At 39.8% G+C, this 20,463-nt stretch overlaps 1 protein-coding gene and 1 pseudogene across 3 annotated transcripts; both read right to left on the bottom strand.

The window, feature by feature from the left end:
• Nucleotides 1-2,565: 2,565 nt before the first annotated feature.
• On the bottom strand, nt 2,566-16,198 carry LOC126634441 (uncharacterized; annotated as a pseudogene).
• A 1,807-nt stretch (nt 16,199-18,005) lies between these two features.
• Nucleotides 18,006-20,010, bottom strand: LOC126634472 (ribosomal protein S19, mitochondrial-like). 3 transcript variants are annotated; one of them, XM_050305010.1, is made up of 4 exons: nt 19,886-20,010; nt 18,994-19,125; nt 18,803-18,879; nt 18,006-18,599 (listed from the first exon to the last, which is right to left on the bottom strand). In XM_050305010.1, exons 2-4 carry the CDS (start codon nt 19,063-19,065, stop codon nt 18,305-18,307), a joined length of 444 nt encoding a protein of 147 aa, XP_050160967.1. In that variant the 5' UTR covers nt 19,066-19,125; nt 19,886-20,010; the 3' UTR covers nt 18,006-18,304. The 3 variants fall into 3 exon arrangements, with proteins under 3 accessions (XP_050160967.1, XP_050160962.1, XP_050160971.1); XM_050305005.1 differs by lacking the exon at nt 19,886-20,010 and adding an exon at nt 19,502-19,848; XM_050305014.1 differs by lacking the exon at nt 19,886-20,010 and adding an exon at nt 19,802-19,824.
• Nucleotides 20,011-20,463: the final 453 nt, after the last annotated feature.

The following is a 20,463-nucleotide window of genomic DNA, read 5'->3' as shown; positions in this document are numbered from 1 at the left end:
TGCTCTCTATAGGAGAGTTGCTTTATTGTAATTTTCTTTTTGGTGTGCTACATCTCTTTTGGATTTATGTGTGAAGGGTGGAGTTGTTCGATTTGCTGGATCTACTTCACTTGGTGTTCTAGGATCGTGGCGGTGATTAGGTGATGCGATTAAATCCATGGACATTGTACTCCATGTCCTAACATATGATTTGAGATTTTTATTCTCAATGATCTCAATGTAACATGAGGTTTGCGGTTTCCAAGGAGCTTAGACGAGTGCTTGATGTCTACTTATTGCTTTGCGATTGGTGATGCTTTATTGTAATATTTTTAGATCTAGTTTACAAAGACTCTTCTTTGGAGTCAAGTTCTTCATGATACGTTTTTGTAATGCCCTTTTTCCAATGAGTGAAATATTATACTCTTCTTAAAAAATGATAAAGAGAAACTCCAACAACAACCAGAGCCTACACAGTCAAATACAAAAGCTTGGCATGCTTCACTAAAAAGCACGCGATCCCAAATACCAATATTGCCAATACTATAATGCCCTAGTGAAGTATTGGCATCAGCTAAGAAAGTGACTTCACGGTACACATGCTTTCGGTCAATAAAATCAAAAGAAGAAGCGAGCCAAATTGATGCCCTCCATACATGATAGTTCGGAGCCTCCAAGAAATCTTGCAATGATTTAGAAAACCATGAATCACAAGCAACTCACTAGAAGCTTCCATCCATCCAATTAAGGAAGTTTGATAAACGTGAAAAGTTGAAAATCCAATATAAACAGAAAAAGATTAAGTTGAATTGCTTGTCTAGCTCTATCATATGGTGTGTTGAATACTAAATTGGTTGTTTGTTTAAGAAATCATGAAATGATCGCAAGTTTAAAGTTGTGATCTTTTCATGTGTAAGTTCTGAAATTATTACATTTTTAAGAAAAAACACTTCATAATTGATACATTATGAATAAAAAAAATACCTCAATTGACTTTGTAACTGACAATTAAGAATCAATTAAAGCATGCCAATTAGATAGTTAAACATTTAATTTATTTTTAATTGAGCTTTTAAAGTGTTTTTGTATCAATTTTTTTTTTTGCCAAACGATATTATCTATATTAAGGGAGAGGAGAGTGGGCTTAGCCTCACAATGAGCTAGTAATAATGTGATTCAAATTCGTTATTGGAGAGAATCAAACCTAAAACCTTTTATTTACAAGTGAATGAACACCACTAGACCGTAGTACTAAGTGACTTGTATCAAAACTTACAGTTTTTAATTGGAGTTTTTTTTAACAAAATATTGGAGTGTTTTCTAATTTACCAAAAATATTTTAGCTAATTCGAGTTTATGGAAAGTTTTATTCAAACACAACATGCTCATTCCACACATATCTAAGTTTTTTCAAATATCAAATGAAGCAAAATGGGAAATCTCTTTTTTCTTTTCAAAATACGACACGAGGAAAGCAATGTTGTAAATGTAAACCTTGCTCAGGTCTTTTCTCTAAATAGCGACTCTCTTCTCTGAGACCTTTGCTTGATTGGAAGATAAGATCGAGCCATCAAAGCAGCCCTAATTGATCATTAAGTTTAATTACATGGTTTGTGTATTCATATTTGGGAGAGGAACTTGTATGGCTCAGATTTAGTGGTACAGTAGCGTCTGGTATCAATAATACAAGAACATGTATTATTTTCTTTTCACAAGTCATTGTATTATTGACATAGGACGCCAAGTCAATTGCCGTATTTAGAAAGACCTAATAAGGAATTACCTTAATTTCCACTAGTAAATAGGTGCTCGTCCAATCTACCCAACATGAATAAGCAAAGAAATATATGCAACATTGTTCTTAGTTTAGCAAGGAATGGTGTAATTTGTTCTCAGTTAACATTTTATGCTTTTAAGAAGTCTATAAAGAAATCACTTAGTACTACGGTTTAATGGTATTTTTTTTTTCATTTGTAAGTGAAATGTCTTAGATTCGATTCTTACTAAAAACAAATTTAAATCATATTATTGCGCTCATTGTGAGGCTAAGCCCACTCCACTTCCCTTAGTGTAAATAATATCATTTTTTTTAAATAAAAAAAAACAATTTAGAAAGTGGCATTGGCCTTTGGTTGGAGAGAAAAAACTTCTTGTTATTAACCTTTAGCTGGGGAGGAGAATTATTTCAATTGACCCAGCGAAATTTACACGGAAGTGGACGAGGAATTCTCAACCGTAAAAGTGACCTCCGAACCAAACGTGAAAGTAATTTTCAAATTCCATAAAACGAAATGACAATTGAATTATGGCGAAACATGAAATTATTATCAGCATGCACCAAATTTCCTAATAAATTTATGCATTATATTGAATTTGTAATGCTGTAGGAGTTGTTTTATGGTGTATTTGTGAGTTCTTTCTTTGTTGAATCGATATTTAGAGACCACCACCGAACGACCTTATTTCATTTAGTACAAGATTCGTACAGTGACCCGCCACTGAAGGGTTCATTCCTACTCAGTACTTGTTTACCGAATAAAACTTCAACCACCACTTCGGAAAGTTCAAGAAAATAATCATCCAATGTCGATCAAAACCCCATTCGGAGGCTTCATTTTTGGTTCTGGTTTACCGAATAAATCTAGTTTTACTTGCATGTAATCAGTCAGTGAATCTTACAGACATAATTTGTCACTGGTTTAGTACACTACCACAAGAAGTGCACCGTTCATCCAAAGCTTATATACATCATCAAAGCCGAGAAACAAAATCCTAAACCATAAACAGCTCTAGCTGGCTGGTGGTCGTGTGGATCTTCTTTTTCGGTAAACAAGGAGAGCTGGACGATCTTCTAGTGGCAGCCAAGACGATGATGCTGGGACGTCAGGCTCTCTAGGGTGAGTTGGATAACCAAGAAGGGAAGATTGATTCAAAAGCTTGGTCCATATCAAGATAATTCAACTGTAATTGATAAAACAAGAAGGAATGAGTAATGACATTATTATCGAACTCACTTTGAGAGCAATCTCAAGGCGCATATCATGACTACAAATGCTTAAGAGATGTCGTTTTTACATGAAAAATTATCCCAACCCTCGTTTAAAAGAAAGGTAACGAAGGAGAAACCGATGCCCAAGCAGAGCCCACAATCCGTCCACAGACACTCCCACATTCACATACAAAAATTACCGTCTTCCTTTCAGTTCAAATAACACACTAATGACTGCTGCTAACACACTGCATCTCCTCAAAACCTTTGTCTTCTCACCACCCCACCAATAATGCAGAAACTCTCTACAAACACCGAGTTGCACGTAAGGGAAGAACCCACTTTAACCTACAACCTGAAGAAGATTATACCACAAACTCAAAGCCACTATAGAACGACAAAACATATGATCAATATTTTCTGCACCTTTGCACCAAATGTATCAGTAAAGAAAATATGACTTGCTCGGTTCAAGGACCACATATGGATATGGGACTCGGTAACTACTTATACCCAACTTGACTATTTCACCATTGCCTGTGGCTTTGGCAAGCCCTAGGAACTTTCGATCTCCAAAATGGTAACTTGCACAGCTAAACACTAAAGTTTCAATGATAGTTGATGCTAACAGTCAAGTTATTCCACAGACAACCATCTAATGAGGAAGCCTGAGCTTGCTCGTCCTAAACCCCTGATTTAAGACAAGAAAAAGAGTACTAATTGGTAATATGTTTATGTCGATGGTTGAATAACTATTTCAAATGAAGGCTCCATGATTTGCTGTAGTATCCTTTTCTCTATCTCACACATGGATGTTTGTATTTGAGAATAATTAAAAATTTCAGCTTTATTTGACAACAAAGATACTTTTCCAATGCCACTTCAACTGTTTCTATAAACTAACTAGACATGAGCACTTCAAACTATATAGTGGAACATCAAATTAAGTTGGAAAAAAACAAAAAGGGGGAAAAATGAGCACACCAAGGCATTTTCAGAAGGAAACCAACCTAAAATCTTGATGTAAAATTATTAAACATACAAAAAGAAGATTACAATCATTAAAAAATATATATAGGTGTAGCATTTATTTTTGAGAAAATAGTACAACAACAACAACAACAACAACAAAGCCTTTTCCCACTAAGTGGAGTCGGCTATATGAATCCTAGAACGCCATTGCGCTCGGTTTTGTGTCATGTCCTCCGTTAGATCCAAGTACTCTAAGTCTTTTCTTAGGGTCTCTTCCAAAGTTTTCCTAGGTCTTCCTCTACCCCTTCGGCCTTGAACCTCTGTCCCGTGGTCACATCTTCGAACCGGAGCGTCAGTAGGCCTTCTTTGCACATGTCCAAACCACCGTAACCGATTTTCTCTCCTCTTTCCTTCAATTTCGGCTACTCCTACTTTACCTCGGATATCCTCATTCCTAATCTTATCCTTTTTCGTGTGCCCACACATCCAACGAAGCATCCTCATCTCCACTACACCTACGTGTTGATGCTTCACCGCCCAACATTCTATGCCATACAACATTGCCGGCCTTATTACCGTCCTATAAAATTTTCCCTTGAGCTTCAGTGGCCTACGACGGTCACACAACACGCCGGATGCACTCTTCCACTTCATTCATCCAGCTTGTATTCTATGGGTGAGATCTCCATCAAATTCTCCGTTCTTTTGCAAGATAGATCTAGCGAAAACGATCGCTCTTTGGTATTTCCTGATCTCCGATCCTCACCCCTAACTCATTTTGGCCTCCGTTTGCACTGAACTTGCACTCCATATATTCTGTCTTTGATCGGCTTAGGCGAGGGCCTTTAGATTCCAACACTTCTCTCCAAAGGTTAAGCTTCGCGTTTACCCCTTCCTGCGTTTCATCTATCAACACTATATCGTTTGCGAAAAGCATACACCAAAGAATATCATCTTAAATATTAAGTTTGTGATCTTCGCTAGATTGCTCCGGTCATTAGTGTGGATAAGTATGTAAATGGATAGAGACAGGAAGCAAACACAAGATGTACGTGGTTCACCCAGATTGGTTACGTCCACGGAGTAAAGGAGTTCTCATTAATTGTGAAGGGTTTGCACAGTATATAGGTTCAAGCTCTCCCTTAGTGAGTACAAGTGAATGATTTAGTACAAATGACATTAGGAAATATTGTGGAAGAATGATCTCGTAATCACGAAACTTTTAAGTACCGAAGTGTGGTATCGTCTTCACTTGCCTTATCTATCTCATAGGTAGATGTGACATCTTCTTTGGAAGTACTCTTCCTCCCTCCAGGGGTGGTATCTTTAACTGGTGGAGATGCATAAGGTAATGTATCAATTTCACTTGACGCTTACTTGTAGTTTCAGGCTTGGTCAAGCGCGATACAAACCATGTAGTAGGAGTCCCCAAAGTCGCCGAGCTAGGGGATCTGCTGAAAGAGGTGACAGACAAGGTAAGCAATCAGAGCTCCAAGCAATCAGTCCCAGATCAGAAGTTTGATTTCGAGTTCCGGATGATTGTTATCCTTCTCCTTATCTTGCAGGTAGCATGAAGGATAAAGAGAAGAAAAGGAGAAAATGTGATATGAGATACTTTTGCTTTTGAAGAAGTAACTTTCCACATGCTTATTCTTGAACTGGGCTGGAGGGTTTTCTTGTTTCCGCCAGAGCATAAGGCCGACTGAAGAATTTGAGGGTCAAAACAAGTCCATCAAATCTAGAGTACGTTCGACCCTGCTGATATGGGATACTTTTGCTGTTGACAAAGTAGTGGATGTATCGGCACGTGTTCTGTTGCGCTTGTTTCCACATGCTTCCTTGTATCCTTCTCACTTGCCCTATTTGTTCCTCAGGCAGATGTGGTATCTTCTCGGGAAGCATAAGATGTTGAAGATGAGTACTCGAGAGCAATGGGGTTCCAGGCAGTCAGTTCCGGACTGGAAGCTTGATTCCAAGTGCTGACTGATTGCTCTCTTTCTCTTTGTCTTGCAGGTAAGAACAAGGCCAAAGGAAAAGACAGGGAAAAAGCATGATATGGGATACTCTTGCTTTTAACCCTGATGATATGAGATATTCTTGCTCTAGTGTAGCTTGTTTGCAGAGGTATTCTCGAGGGGAAAGAAAGCTGAGTATTTCGAGAGGCTTCGTTGGGAGTGCCCTCTCAGATATGAGGAAGGGTTGAGCATTTTTGCAGGTCTGCCTGTCCGTTGAGGATGGAGGTCGACATATATAGGAGTCTCCCTAACAAGGAGTAATACTATTCTTTTACCCTGCTTGGTCATAGCACGGTAGTGGGAGCTACCAGCTTCACGTGTTTTAACTCTGTCAGAGCATTTTGAAAAAGTGGTCTGTGGTATCTGGAAAGCTGATGTTACGTGTGAAGATTACAGACAAGCTTTATCCAAGGAGATCTGGCTCTCGAAGTTGAGAAAGCGGTGTGAGGATTACAGACAAGCTTTATCTAAGGGGCTCTCGAAGTTGAGAAAGCGGTGCCTCTTCGGTTTTCGAACAAGCAATCCTGTCGGGGATCTGTCTCTCGAGATTCGGAGAACGGTGCCTCTTCGATTTTTGAGAAAGCAATCCTGCTAGGAGTCTGGCTCTCGAGATTCAGAGAGCGGTGTCTCGTCGCTTTTTGAGAAAGTAATCATGTTGGGAGTCTGGCTCTCGAGATTCGGAGGACGGTGCCTCTTCGATCTTGAAGCAAGCAATCTTGTTGGGAGTGTTTTCTCGAATGTGAGTAAAGGTTAGGCCTGTTTGCTAGTCTACCTTGCCACGAAGCACAGAGATTGACCCACAGGGACTTTCCAATTATCCAGCAATGGTCCTGTTCCTTTACCCTCGTGGGTAATAATATGGTAGCTAGACCTTCAAAATTTATGTGTCTAAATTTTGTTAGTGCTGTTTCTTTGCTATTCTTTTACCCTTCTTGGTCATAGCGATGTAATGGGAGCTGCAAGCTTCACGTGTCTAAACTTTGTCAGAGATTTTTGGCAAAGTTATCTGTGGTACCCGTGAGCTGATGTTGCGTGTGGAAAGTGAATGATTGAACAGTAACATTCACGTGCTTTCTACTTCACTAGAAATCTTCGACAGAATGCCCGTAATTTCCGCAAAGTTGAGTGTGCATGTGACAGGTGCTGACAAGGCTGAAAAAGCAGGTGCCTCTTCGATTTCTTAGATCGGCCCTCGTGGTCTCTGAGCAGCCCAGCTTTTGAGAAAGCAAGCGCCTCTTCGATTTCTGCGATCGACCTTCGTGGTCTTTGAGCAGCCCAGCTTTTGAGAAAGCAAACGCCTCTTCGATTCTTGAGATCGGCCCTCGTGGTCTCTGAGCAGCCCAGCTTTTGAGAAAGCAAACGTCTTTTCGATTTCTGAGCAGGCGCCTTTTCGATTTCTGAAGCTCCATCGAGTGCGGATTTTTATAGAGGCTGGTATTAAGTTCCAAAGCACACTTGAATCTCCACTAGTAAAAGCTCCCTTCTTGCATTTCTAAGATCTTGATTTGTCCGACCTCTTTTCTCTTCAACACCTTTGAAAATGTCCGGCCCCTCTGACCGTCGTTTTGACTTGAACCTTGTTGAAGAGGCAGCCACGCCTTCTCCAGACAACATATGGCGCCCATCCTTCTTATCCCCTACTGGTCCTCTTACCGTTGGGGATTCCATGATGAAGAATGATATGACCGCTGCGGTGGTGGCCAGGAACCTTCTCTCCCAAAGATAACAGACTACTTTCCAAACGGTCTGATGAGTTGGCTGTTAAGGATTCTCTGGCTCTTAGTGTTCAGTGTGCAGGTTCTGTGTCTAATATGGCCCAACGCCTATTTGCTCGAACTCGCCAAGTTGAATCATTGGCGGCTGAAGTGATGAGTCTCAAACAGGAGATTAGAGGGCTTAAGAATGAGAATAAACAGTTGCACCGGCTCGCTCATGACTATGCTACAAATTTGAAGAGGAAGCTTGACCAGATGAAGGAATCTGATGGTCAGATTTTACATGATCATCAGAGGTTTGTGGGTTTGTTCCAAAGGCATTTATTGCCTTCGTCTTCTGGGGCTGTACCGCGTAATGAAGCTCCAAATGATCAACCTCCGATGCCTCCTCCTTCTAGGATGCTGTCCAGTACTGAGGCTCCGAATGATCCCCCTCCGGTGCCTTCTCTTTCTGGGGCTCTGCCGACTGCTGAGACTTCTCCTAAGCAACCTTTGTGAAGGCTCCCTCTTGTTTGTTTATTTTGACTCGTGTATATGTACATATTTGTAACTTCTTAGAGATATCAATAAATAAGCTTTGTTTCATTTCAACGTATTGTGTTAAATACATCAAAGCCTTCTTCACTAAGTTCTTTGAATTTTTCTTTTGTTGAAGCTTGTATGTTGAAGCTTGTATGTTGAAGCTTTATGAGTGGAGCATGTAGGTTGAGGTAGTGTTCCCTTAATTTCCCGAGTGGGGAAAACTTCTCGATTGGAGACTTGAAAAATCCAAGTCACTGAGTCGGGTCGGCTATATGAATCTTAGATCGCCATTGTGCTCGATCCTGTGTCATGTCCTCCGTTAGATCCAAGTACTCTAAGTCTTTTCTTAGAGTCTCTTCCAAAGTTTTCCTAGGTCTTCCTCTACCCCTTCGGCCCTGAACCTCTGTCCTGTAGTCGCATCTTCTAACCGGAGCGTCAGTAGGCCTTCTTTGCACATGTCCAAACCACCGTAACCGATTTTCTCTCAATTTTCCTTCAATTTCGGCTACTCCTACTTTACCTCGGATATCCTCATTCCTAATCTTATCCTTTCTCGTGTGCCCACACATCCAACGAAGCATCCTCATCTCCGCTACACCCATTTTGTGTACGTGTTGGTGCTTCACCGCCCAACATTCTGTGCCATACAGCATCGCCGACCTTATTGCCGTCCTATAAAATTTTCCCTTAAGCTTCAGTGGCATACGACGATCACACAACACGCCGGATGCACTTTTCCACTTCATTCATCCAGCTTGTATTCTATGGTTGAGATCTCCATCTAATTCTCCGTTCTTTTGCAAGATAGATCCTAGGTAGCGAAAACGGTCGCTCTTTGGTATTTCCTGATCTCCGATCCTCACCCCTAACTCATTTTGGCCTCCATTTGCACTGAACTTGCACTCCATATATTCTGTCTTTGATCGGCTTAGGCGAAAACCTTTAGATTCCAACACTTCTCTCCAAAGGTTAAGCTTCGCATTTACCCCTTCCTGAGTTTCATCTATCAACACTATATCGTCTGCGAAAAGCATACACCAAGGAATATCATCTTGAATATGTCCTGTTAACTCATCTATTACGAACGCAAAAAGGTAAGGACTTAAGGATGAGCCTTGATGTAATCCTACAGTTATGGGGAAGCTTTCGGTTTGTCCTTCATGAGTTCTTACGACAGTCTTTGCTCCTTCATACATATCCTTTATAGCTTGGATATATGCTACTCGTACTCCTTTCTTCTCTAAAATCCTCCAAAGAATGTCTCTTGGGACCCTATCATACGCTTTTTCCAAATCTATAAAGACCATGTATAAATCCTTTTTCCCATCTCTATATCTTTCCATCAATCTTCGTAAGAGATAGATTGCCTCCATGATTGAGCGCCCTGGCATGAACCCGAATTGGTTGTCCGAAACCCGTGTCTCTTGCCTCAATCTATGCTCAATGACTCTCTCCCAGAGCTTCATTGTATGACTCATTAGCTTAATACCCCTATAGTTCATGCAATTTTGTACGTCGCCCTTATTCTTGTAAATAGGCACCAAGGTGCTCTTTCGCCACTCGTTTGGCATCTTCTTCGTTTTCAAAATCCTATTGAAAAGGTCAGTGAGCCATGCTATACCTGTCTCTCCCAAGGCTTTCCACACTTCAATCGGTATATCGTCTGGGCCCACTGCTTTTCTATGCTTCATCTTCTTCAAAGCTACAACCACTTCTTCCTTCCTGATTCGACGATAAAAGGAGTAGTTTCTACACTCTTCTGAGTTACTCAACTCCCCTAAAGGAGTACTCCTTTCATGTCCTTCATTGAAAAGATTATGAAAATAACCTCTCCATCTGTCTTTGACCGCGTTCTCTGTAACAAGAACCTTTCCATCCTCATCCTTGATGCACCTCACTTGGTTTAGGTCCCTTGTCTTCTTTTCCCTTGCTCTAGCTAGTTTATAGATATCCAACTCTCCTTCTTTGGTATCTAGTCGCTTATACATATCGTCATAAGCCGCTAACTTAGCTTCTCTCACAGCTTTCTTCGCCTCTTGCTTCGCTCTTCTATACCTTTCACCATTTTCATCGGTCCTATCCTTGTATAAGGCTTTACAACATTCCTTCTTAGCCTTCACCTTTGTTTGTACCTCCTCATTCCACCACCAAGATTCCTTTTGGTGTGGAGCAAAGCCCTTGGACTCTCCTAATACCTCTTTTGCTACTTTTCGGATACAGCTAGCCATGGAATCCCACATTTGGCTAGCTTCCCCCTCTCTATCCCACACCCACTGGGTGATTACTTGCTCTTTGAAAATGACTTGTTTTTCTCCTTTTAGATTCCACCATCTAGTCTTTGGGCACTTCCAAGTCTTGTTCTTTTTTCTCACTCTTTTGATATGTACATCCATCACCAACAAGCGATGTTGATTAGCCAAGCTCTCCCCCAATATAACTTTGCACTCCTTACAAGTTATACGATCCCCTTTCCTCATTAGAAGAAAATCTATTTGTGTTTTTGATGACCCACTCTTGTAGGTGATCACATGTTCTTCTCTCTTCTTAAAGAAGGTGTTGGCTAAGAAGAGATCATATAAAAAGGTCGTACCCAGTGCACAAGGCTCCCGCGTTACGCAGGGTCTGAGAGAGGTGAATGTCGGCTAGCCTTACCCCCATTTATGGAGAGGCTGCTCCCAAGTCTCGAACCCGAGACCTACCGCTTATGGGCGAAGGCACTTGCCATTGCACCAAGTGCGACCTCTTAAGAAGAGATCATATGCCATTGCAAAATCCAAGATAGCTTCCTCATCCTCAGTTCTCTCCCCAAAACCATGGCCACCATGAAAACCTCCATAGTTGCCTGTCTCCCTGCCCACGTGTCCATTTAAATCTCCTCCTATAAATAACTTCTCCGTCTGAGCAATTCCTTGCACCAAGTCTCCAAGGTCTTCCCAAAATTTCTCCTTCGAACTCGTATCCAACCCTACTTGAGGTGCGTACGCACTAATGACATTGATGAGTTCTTGTCCTATTACAATCTTGATTACCATGATTCTATCTCCTACCCTCTTGACATCTACAACATCTTGTGTCAAGGTCTTGTCCACAATGATGCCAACACCGTTTCTCATTCTATTTGTGCCCGAATACCAAAGCTTAAACCCTGAGTTTTCTAGATCCTTTGCCTGAAGACCAACCCACTTAGTTTCTTGTAGGCACATAATATTTATCCTTCTCCTCACCATAACTTCCACTACTTCCATAGATTTTCCCGTTCAGGTTCCTATATTCCACGTTCCTTAACGCATTCTACTCTCTTGAACTCTACCCTTATGTCCTAGCTTCTTCACCATCCCCCGTCTAATAGGATCAAAGTACTTCTTTTGTGTGTCCTGTGTAAAGTTGATAGGAGCATATGCTCCCAAACAACTTTGAGTGGAGTCGTTCGAAAAGAAGTTTCTATGGCCCCCTTGCTCATTTAACACTGCATCCGGGTGCCGATGGAGATACAGCGACCCTTGCTCACTTATCACTGTGCTCGGGCCACACAGCGCGCCACTTACGGGTGACGTCCTAGCTTTAGCGCGATTTCGTTCTGGATTCATTGTCATAAGAATTCGACGTAACTGTGGAGTGCCGGCTGTCGACTACCTGACGCCCTCCCCCTCCTCCTTTATCCGGGCTTGGGACCGGCAATGTGAGATAAACTTACACAGGCGGAGTTCTTTTTGAGAAAATAGTAGAACAGCTCAAATTCTATAAACATCTAGCAAAGACAAAGTAAACACGAATAAAAGCAGGAAAGTGATATAGATGGTGGAAGAAGGAAAGCGGTATAGATGATTTCCAGCAGATAATAATCATCCAGTAAAGCAAAAGTAAACATGAATTAAAACAGAAAATGCTAGAACAGCCAGAAATCTGTAATCATCTAAAGTTTTACCTTCAGGTTTTTCACTTGGTGTGGACATCCTGCAGAAATTAAAACATGTGATAATAAGTTATTGAAACAACCATGTTCATACAAAAAAGAAACAGAAAGAATGTCTGATCAGCTGTGAGATGAATAGCCTACAAAAGAAAGGGGATCCACTTGACCTTAATGTGCACCTCATTTATCTAAATCCAAAGTTTTCACACATTTTAAAAGTCCAAAACTGTAAGTTCAAAGAGGTGTAATCATTTTGCCAAAAATCAGAAAGGTATATTGGAAAATGGATCAAAGGGATCAACTTTACTCTAATTTCTACCTTATGACGTCAATTTCATTTATTCACCTAAATGCAAAGTTCTCTGACTCAACTGAAACTGTAAAATATGAAAGGTGTATTGGAACTCCAATCTCATATATTTGAAACTCAACCCAAATTTTGCGAAATGTGAATTAGGGTTTTATCTAAAATCCTAGCAATTAATTACCTTCTATAATAGAAACCAATTTGTCCGCATCACAATCAGTTGAAGCACAAATACTAGTCGATTCTTGAGCTTTACTGCTGGGCTCTGCTTCTTCAGTCACTGCTTCACCTACAATATGCTTTTCCTCAGAAGCCGAAGCTGCAACAGGAATATCCATGGGAGACAGGGAGTTCGATTGGGGAAGTGCTTGAGCCAATTCAGGGAAATTGAGATTAGCAGAAGCACCTTTGAGGGATAGAGCTGCTGCATCATAAGCTCGAGCTGCCATTTCAGCTGTTGGGTATGTCCCTAGCCAGAATTTCTTCCTTTTCTGGCGGATTTCCGCCACCCATTTGCCACTACTGCGCAATCTTACGCCGCGGTACTTCTGGTGGTTGCTGCCACTGTGATCATCACTAGTACTAGTCCTCTGCCTCTTCTTGTTGTTTTGCTCTTCAACATTGTTTGGCTGTTGCCCTTTTTCAGATGTACAATTCAGAGTCCTCTGCCTTTTCTTCTTGTTATTTTGCTCTTCAACATTGTTTGGCTCTTGCCCTTTTTCCGATGTACAATTCTCTGAATTTAGGGTGGTTTATTATGTGGAGATATTGAAAGATTTGAAAAGAGTTTAAAGAAACACATGTTCACATAAACAAAAACATATCAATTGCTTTCCTATAGCAAATGGAACACAATTTCCATCTCCTCCTCATCATTAACAAATTTTGTACCCTTTTAACAAAATAGACCACAAGGGAGCCAATACAGGTACATCACAAAGACTCAAACAATATATGCCTCTCCCAAACACCATAAGCATGGAATCCCAAACTTGCAGGAAATATGATGATATTGTTTTCCCTAATTTCTAAAGCTGCTTGCCAGTGCATTCGTCAGCACATAGCAAACGAAAAAAGCATTCATCCTCACCGAAAAATCACTTCTAGCGAACATCCAATCAAGGCCAAACACTTCCAACAGGTGCATCCAGATCCTTCTAGCAGATCTGCAGTGCAAGAAGTATATGGTCCACATACTCTGCCTCCTTTATGCACAAGTAACACAACAAACACCAAGGAATATGCACAGGTTCTTATTCTCTGTAACATGTCAAGGGCTATACTTTGAATCATGCGAAAATTTTCACCTTTAAGGCAGATTAAATGGATCAAAGGGATCAACTTGACTCTAATGTGTACTTATGACTTCAATTTTATTTATTCACCTAAATCCAAAGTTTTCTGAATCAATTAAAACTGTAAAATTAGAAAGATATATTGGAACTCTGATCTCATATATTTGAAAGTCAACCCAAATTTTGCAAAATGAGAGTTAAGGGTTTATCTAACACCCTAGCAATTAATTACCTGCTGCAGTAGAAACCAATTTGTCCACATCACAATCAATTGAAGCACAAATGCCAGTCGATTCTTGAGCTTTGCTGCTGGGCTCTGCTTCTTTAGTCACTGCTCCACCTATAATCTGCTTTTCCTCAGAAGCCGAAGCTGCAACTTGAATGTCCATGGGAGACAGGGAGTCCGATAGGGGAAGTGCTTGAGCCAATTCAGGGAAATTGAGATTAGCAGAAGCACCTTTGAGGGCTAGAGCTGCTGCATCATAAGCTCGAGCTGCCATTTCATCTGTTGGGTATGTCCCTAGCCATAATTTCTTCCTTTTCTGGTGGATTTCCGCCACCCATTTGCCACTACTGCGCAATCTTACGCTGCGGTACTTCTGGTGGTTGCTGTCACTGTGATCATCACTAGTAAGAGTACTATTCGTCTGCCTCTTCTTGTTGTTGCTTTGCTCCTCCACATTGTTTGGCTCTTTCCCTTTTTCAGATGTACAGTTTTTTGAATTTAGGGGAGTGTATTCAGTTGAGATTTTGAAGGATTTTAAAAGATTCATAAAAATACATGTTCACACAAACAAAAACATATCAATAGCTTTCCTATACCAAGTAGAACACAATTTATTTGCAACTATAAACAAAAGGTTACAATAATCTTACATCAGATTAACTCCATTTCCTCCTCGTCCTCAACAAATTTTGTACCCTTTTAACCAAATACACCACAAGAGAGCCAATACAATACATGACAGAAACTAAAACAATACATACCTACCCTCAACACCATACACATGGAGTGTCCCAACTGGCGGGAAAGTTGACGCTATTGTTTCCCCTAATTTTCTAAACCTGCTAAGCAAGTGCCTTCATCAGCACATAGCATACAACAAAAGCATTCATACTCACTGAAAATCGCTTCTAGAAAACATCCGGAGAAGGCCAAACACTTCCAATAGGTGCATCCCCTAATTTTCTAAACCTGCTAAGCAAGTGCCTTCATCAGCACATAGCATACAACAAAAGCATTCATACTCACTGAAAATCGCTTCTAGAAAACATCCGGAGAAGGCCAAACACTTCCAATAGGTGCATCCCCTAATTTTCTAAACCTGCTAAGCAAGTGCCTTCATCAGCACATAGCATACAACAAAAGCATTCATACTCACTGAAAATCGCTTCTAGAAAACATCCGGAGAAGGCCAAACACTTCCAATAGGTGCATCCAGATCCTTCAAGAGGATCTGTAATGCAAAAAGTATATGGTCCACATACTTTCTCTCCTTTATGCACAACACACACCAAGGAGGAACTGCAAGCTTAAATGAGAAAATTTTCACCTTTAATACCAGCTTAAATGAATCAAAGGGATCTACTTTGACAGTAATTTGTGTCTTATTACTTCAATTTTAATTATTCATCTAAATCCAAAGTTTTCTGAATCATTTGAAATTGTAAAATCAGAAAGCCATAATTTTCTTTAGAAAGCTATAATTTTTAGTTTGCCAAAAAATCAGAAGGGTGTCCAATCTCATACATACGAAAGTCAACCCTAATTTTGAGAAATGAGAAATAGGGTGTATGTGAGAACTAGGGGTTTATTAAAACCCGAACAATTAATGAGCAAATTAACAATTAATCAGCAATTATACCTGCTGCAGTACAAACCAATTTCTCAACATCACAATCAGTTGAAGCACAAGTAATAGTTGATTCTTGAGCTTTACTCATGGGCTCTGCTTTCTTCAGTCGCTGCTTCCCATACAATCTGATTTTCCCAGAAGCTGCTTCTGCTTCTGCGGCTGCCTTAGCAGCTGCAGCCGGGATGCTCAACGGAGACACGGATTCTGGTTTGGGAAGTGACTTTACTAATTCAGGGAAATTGAGAGAAGCAGAAGCATCTTGGAGGGCTAGGTAGCATCATAAGCTCTAGCTGCCATTTCTGCTTTTGGGTATGACCCTAACCATATTCTGAATTTCTTCCTTATATTGTGAATTTTGGTCACCAATTTGGTCCTCCACAACCACACGCCGCGGTACGTCGGGTGCTTTCCACCGTAACTGTGATCATCACTCGTCTGCCTCTTCTTCTTGCAGCTGCTTTGCTCTTCCGCGCTGTTTGACTCCTGCTCCTTTTACAATTTAGTGTTTTTATCGGCCAAAGAACCGGAATTTGTCATTGTCAACGCGGAGGAGGCGGAGGTTTTCTTGAGGAGCACTCTCTGTGTTGGTTTGCTCCGCCATGATTGCGGGCCTAGCTCAAAAGGTTTTGGGCTATATGATTGTCTATTAAGAAACTTAAAAATAGATATAAAAGAGGGAGCAGAAAGAAAATAAGTTTTAAGTGCTGATTTGAATATGTTTTTAAAATGATTGAAATTGTTTTTAGTGAAATTTTTTTTGGAAATCATCATTTTAGTAAAAATGCTAATAAATTCTGAAAAAAAAGCAATTAAAGTGCGTCATGGAAGAAGCACATAACTGATGCTTCTTGTAGGAAACCTAAGAACATTTTTTTTAAAGCACTTTCAATTATTTTAAAAGTACATCCAAACGAGCCCTAACTCATTTTACACTACATAGTTTGGTGGTCATTTATAAAATGAGTTATGAGATTTCAATTTTCACACATTTCGAAACGTGATTTTCGAATTGCCCCAATTTAGTATTTTTGTGATTTTTATTGTGTATTTAAATTTTAAGTGTTAACATGATATAAATTGTGCCCACATTTGAAAGCACATGTTGACTAAACCCATCATCCATCCAAGTTTAATTTCAGCAATAAATATTTTGCGCCTAAAACACGTTCAAGCTACCAACGCGAATGCTCCAAGTTTAATTTCAGCAATAAATATGTTGCATAATCCCTAAGATATCCTAATTTGGCTTTAATTTCCGTACTTGAGAGAGACAAGTAATGTCTTCAATGAGCTTAAGCCTAGTCTATTGTTTACAGCTATCTGACTTCACTTGGTATTTGACTTTGTATGACTAAGGCTGGTCAAATCTGACTAAGATGCCTATATAAGTAACTTGTTCCACATCAGGCCTCTCAGCTCATTCACCTAATTATCACGTGCTATGGGTCTTTCGGTCTTTCTTTCCATGTGTCATGGGCCTAGAAAATCATGGTCGCACACTCCATTCATTTTAATTTTCATTAGAATTGTGTAATTTCATTCATTTTACCATGACAAAGGGTAAGGGGAGGGAAAGGGGATGGCAATTCTCGCGACTTAATAGTAACAGCCTATTATAATTTCCACTCAAATTAAATTATTCCATAATTTCCATAAGTATTCCTTTTAAACTATTCACAAAGGGAGAAATTTGTATTAATCTTTTAATAGTGTTAGATTAATTTTTTGATGTGGGAGTGAAAAAACTCGATGGGTTGTTATAAAAAAAAAAATGGTGATATTGCAGATAACCGGGATGAGCGTGCCCTGTTTTGTCATTGTGGAGATGAGCTAACGGTGGTTTCCTTCTCGGCTTAATTGTGTTTTGTATATGCTTGTACAGCCTAGCAGTTTGTATGGCCTCGCTTTTCAATGACGGCTCTATGTGTTCCTTGGTTTCGAATATGCCACCATAAATCTGTCATGTAAGATATTTATTATGTTTGTTTATTGGAGAAAACGTACTCAGGTAGTACCTTTCTTGTAATCATGTTCCTCTTATTAATGGTTTATTGTCATTGCTTGGGTTAAAAATAGAGAGGATGATTGATGGATTTCTATTAAGGAAAGGTCAAATTTATGAGCTGAAATCTTTAACAAATGAGCCAAAGTTGGAACCAAACTCGAGTTCTGTCAAAAAAGCTGCAAGTTGTTTCACGAGCTTTATGAGCCAAACATACCAAACGCTCAAGCTCGGTCATTTTTCGACGAGCATAAGATTTTGAACAAGTTAGCTCGCTTCACTTACAAACCCAGCTTGAAGGAGCCAAAAATGAGCCAAACAAGAGTCAACTATTTTTTTAACTACTTTATCCCCTTAACAATTGTGTATATCAATTTTGACATTTTATTTCATACTTACTTTTATCTCAGCCCCATCTCTTCCCGCCTGGCCACATTCACTTGGAAAACCTGCTTCTGCCATTAGATTTCTTCCGACACAATAGACATATCAGAAATTCATCAAACTAATAAAACATGAAGGTTGCTTCACTTGAGCAAAAGGATAGCAAACACAAACATCCACTACGAAACTTTCAACGCTTAATTAAAACTGACTCGCATCGAAACCGAACACAATCCTCAGCAGGACAAAATCCAACCAGATCCTTCATGTGTATCAGAATTCACCTGAATGAGACAGAATCTGGTATGTTGTGAATTTCACCATCATGCCTGACATTGTGCACGCTCTCGGACCTTTACTTTTTGCCTGCTTTTTTTCCTGGTTTCACTGGTCTTACTGGTGCAGTAGTTTTAGCCTGAATTCTTCGTTTCCGTGTCATTGCAAACTCTCCAAATTTATGACCAACCTTCTCTTCAGTGATCTTGCAGCGAATATGATTTTTTCCATTATAGATACGGACTGTAGTACCCACAAATTCTGGCAAAATGGTAGATCTGCGTGACCAAATTTTCTTATTGTTAAGAAGATCTTTATTGTTCTTCATTTTCATCAGGAATGCATCCACAAAAGCGCCATCGTAAAAACGAGATCTGCTCAAAAGCCAAATCCAACAAAATTACAAATTCCTTACATCAGAAAATGAGAAAAACTCCCACTAAAAATGTAATAGCAGACACGCAAACACAACCGTGGTGACCACATAGTATCCAGAAAAGACACAAAAATTGAAACATTAAGCCATGGTGACAAAATGGACATGGCAAAAAGGAGCAGCACCGTAAAAGAAACTTACTCTTGCTTGGCTTGGGTACTATAGCATGCTTTGTCCAGTCCACACGTTCCCACAACCACTGGCTTTCCGGAGTTCAGCTATACCAAATGGTCCAAACCAAACAACACCAACAAGCCATCACATACCACTGTTAGGGCTGCACAATGGTATTGAATGCATAAACATATACGCAAGTAACAGGGTAATGTTACCTTGGTAGAGGACTCGGAGAAGAGTTTGCCAACTAGGCCACGATTGAGGGTTGCAATTAGACGCTTTGCCATCTTCAACTGTGTTGTGTGACTAGAGGGATGATAACAATTGGGTATTTTCTCTGATATGAGCTACAAAAGAATACAAGGCAACTTAAGGAAGTACCCAATAACTTTCTTTTCGATAGACATGGAAGAATAAGAAGAGCACACTACGAATCAATGTGACAGAACCAGATTAAAAAAGCACACAGATTCCTCGAGAAATAACAACTATCACCCTTCAATTCATTTACATTCACCATTTTTGAACAAATCAATAACATGTGACATTCATGCTACTTTAATTTGCTTATGATGCACTTATCGACATCTAGTCAAAGCTGGAACAATTACTTAAGCACACCGAACAACTCGGATTACATTTCAAAATTTATAAATAGAGGCACAATGCTTGAACAGAAAGGCATTACAGTTAACACAGAATTATCAAAGAACTTCATCTTACAAAGGAAACTCGAAAAATCTCATAGAAAAGCAAGGGACTTATGAAAAATCTCATAGGCGGCGATGGTTGTTTAATTGGGTATATGTGGGGTTTGTGTTGGTGATTCGATTGGGTTCGAACTGGGTGTTGATGGTTGTTCGAGTGAAGGTCTAGCGGTGGTGGCGGTGGGGTTTGACGGTGGTGGTTGTTGTGGCTTGATGGTGGAGGTAGTTGCAGGACAATCACAAATGAAAATTGCGAACCAAAATACAGAAATTAACAATGGTGGAAATCCACATGCATTCGAAATCAAAAGAAAACCTCAGAAATAGCAAAACCCACATGCGAATTTATACCAAAAACCAGAGAAATGATAAAGGGAGAGGGGGATGGAGGTTTACTTACCCGTCTCTCAGTGTGATGGAGATGCGAGGAAGAAGTGGGAGGAAGCGAGCTACCGAGCGGAGAGAGCGAGAGACGCACACAGAGCTAGATGGGCCTTGGGTAATTTTCTTTTCTTTTCTTCTTTTCTCTTTCAGCGTGGGCCTTGCTAATTTTAATAAAGGGAACTTTTATGAAAATGATATGCCCTGAGTTTATTTTAATAAAAAATCATGTTATAATTTTATAAGAAAATTAATGAAAAGAATTTGAAAATTTTGAGTTTTAATGATAAAGACAAAATAAAGGGTAAAGTGAATAGTACCAGGATTGACTTTTTAGTGTAAAAATGTGGTTTTTCGTTAAAGTGAACAGTACCGGGAGTTTTCGTTAAAGTTCCCTAATTTTATTTACTGAAAAATAATTAAATTTTAATGAAAAATTCTTGAATTTTAATAAAAAGACTTAATTTTTAATGAAAAAGACACAATTAAAAAAAAAAAACCTGACACATGCGCGGGGGACTTATACACTATTTATGAAACTGAACATTGTTTATAAAACTAAACACTATTTATAAAACTGAACGGTATTATACTATT

The sequence above is a fragment of the Malus sylvestris genome, chromosome 2 (assembly GCF_916048215.2).
Source record: "Malus sylvestris chromosome 2, drMalSylv7.2, whole genome shotgun sequence".
Classification (NCBI taxonomy): Eukaryota; Viridiplantae; Streptophyta; class Magnoliopsida; order Rosales; family Rosaceae; genus Malus; species Malus sylvestris.
Note: the sequence above shows the minus strand (reverse complement) of the source record. Positions and strands in the feature narration are given on the sequence as shown.

Coding starts and splice junctions, on each gene's coding strand:
- LOC126634472 (XM_050305005.1), bottom strand. CDS start 19,555: ATGAGATTTTTCATAAGTCCCTTGCTTTTCTATGAGATTTTTCGAGTT. Junction 18,880..18,993: donor TCTCCGAGTCCTCTACCAAG/GTAACATTACCC, acceptor CATTTGGTATAG/CTGAACTCCGGAAAGCCAGT. Junction 18,600..18,802: donor AGTACCCAAGCCAAGCAAGA/GTAAGTTTCTTT, acceptor GCTTTTGAGCAG/ATCTCGTTTTTACGATGGCG.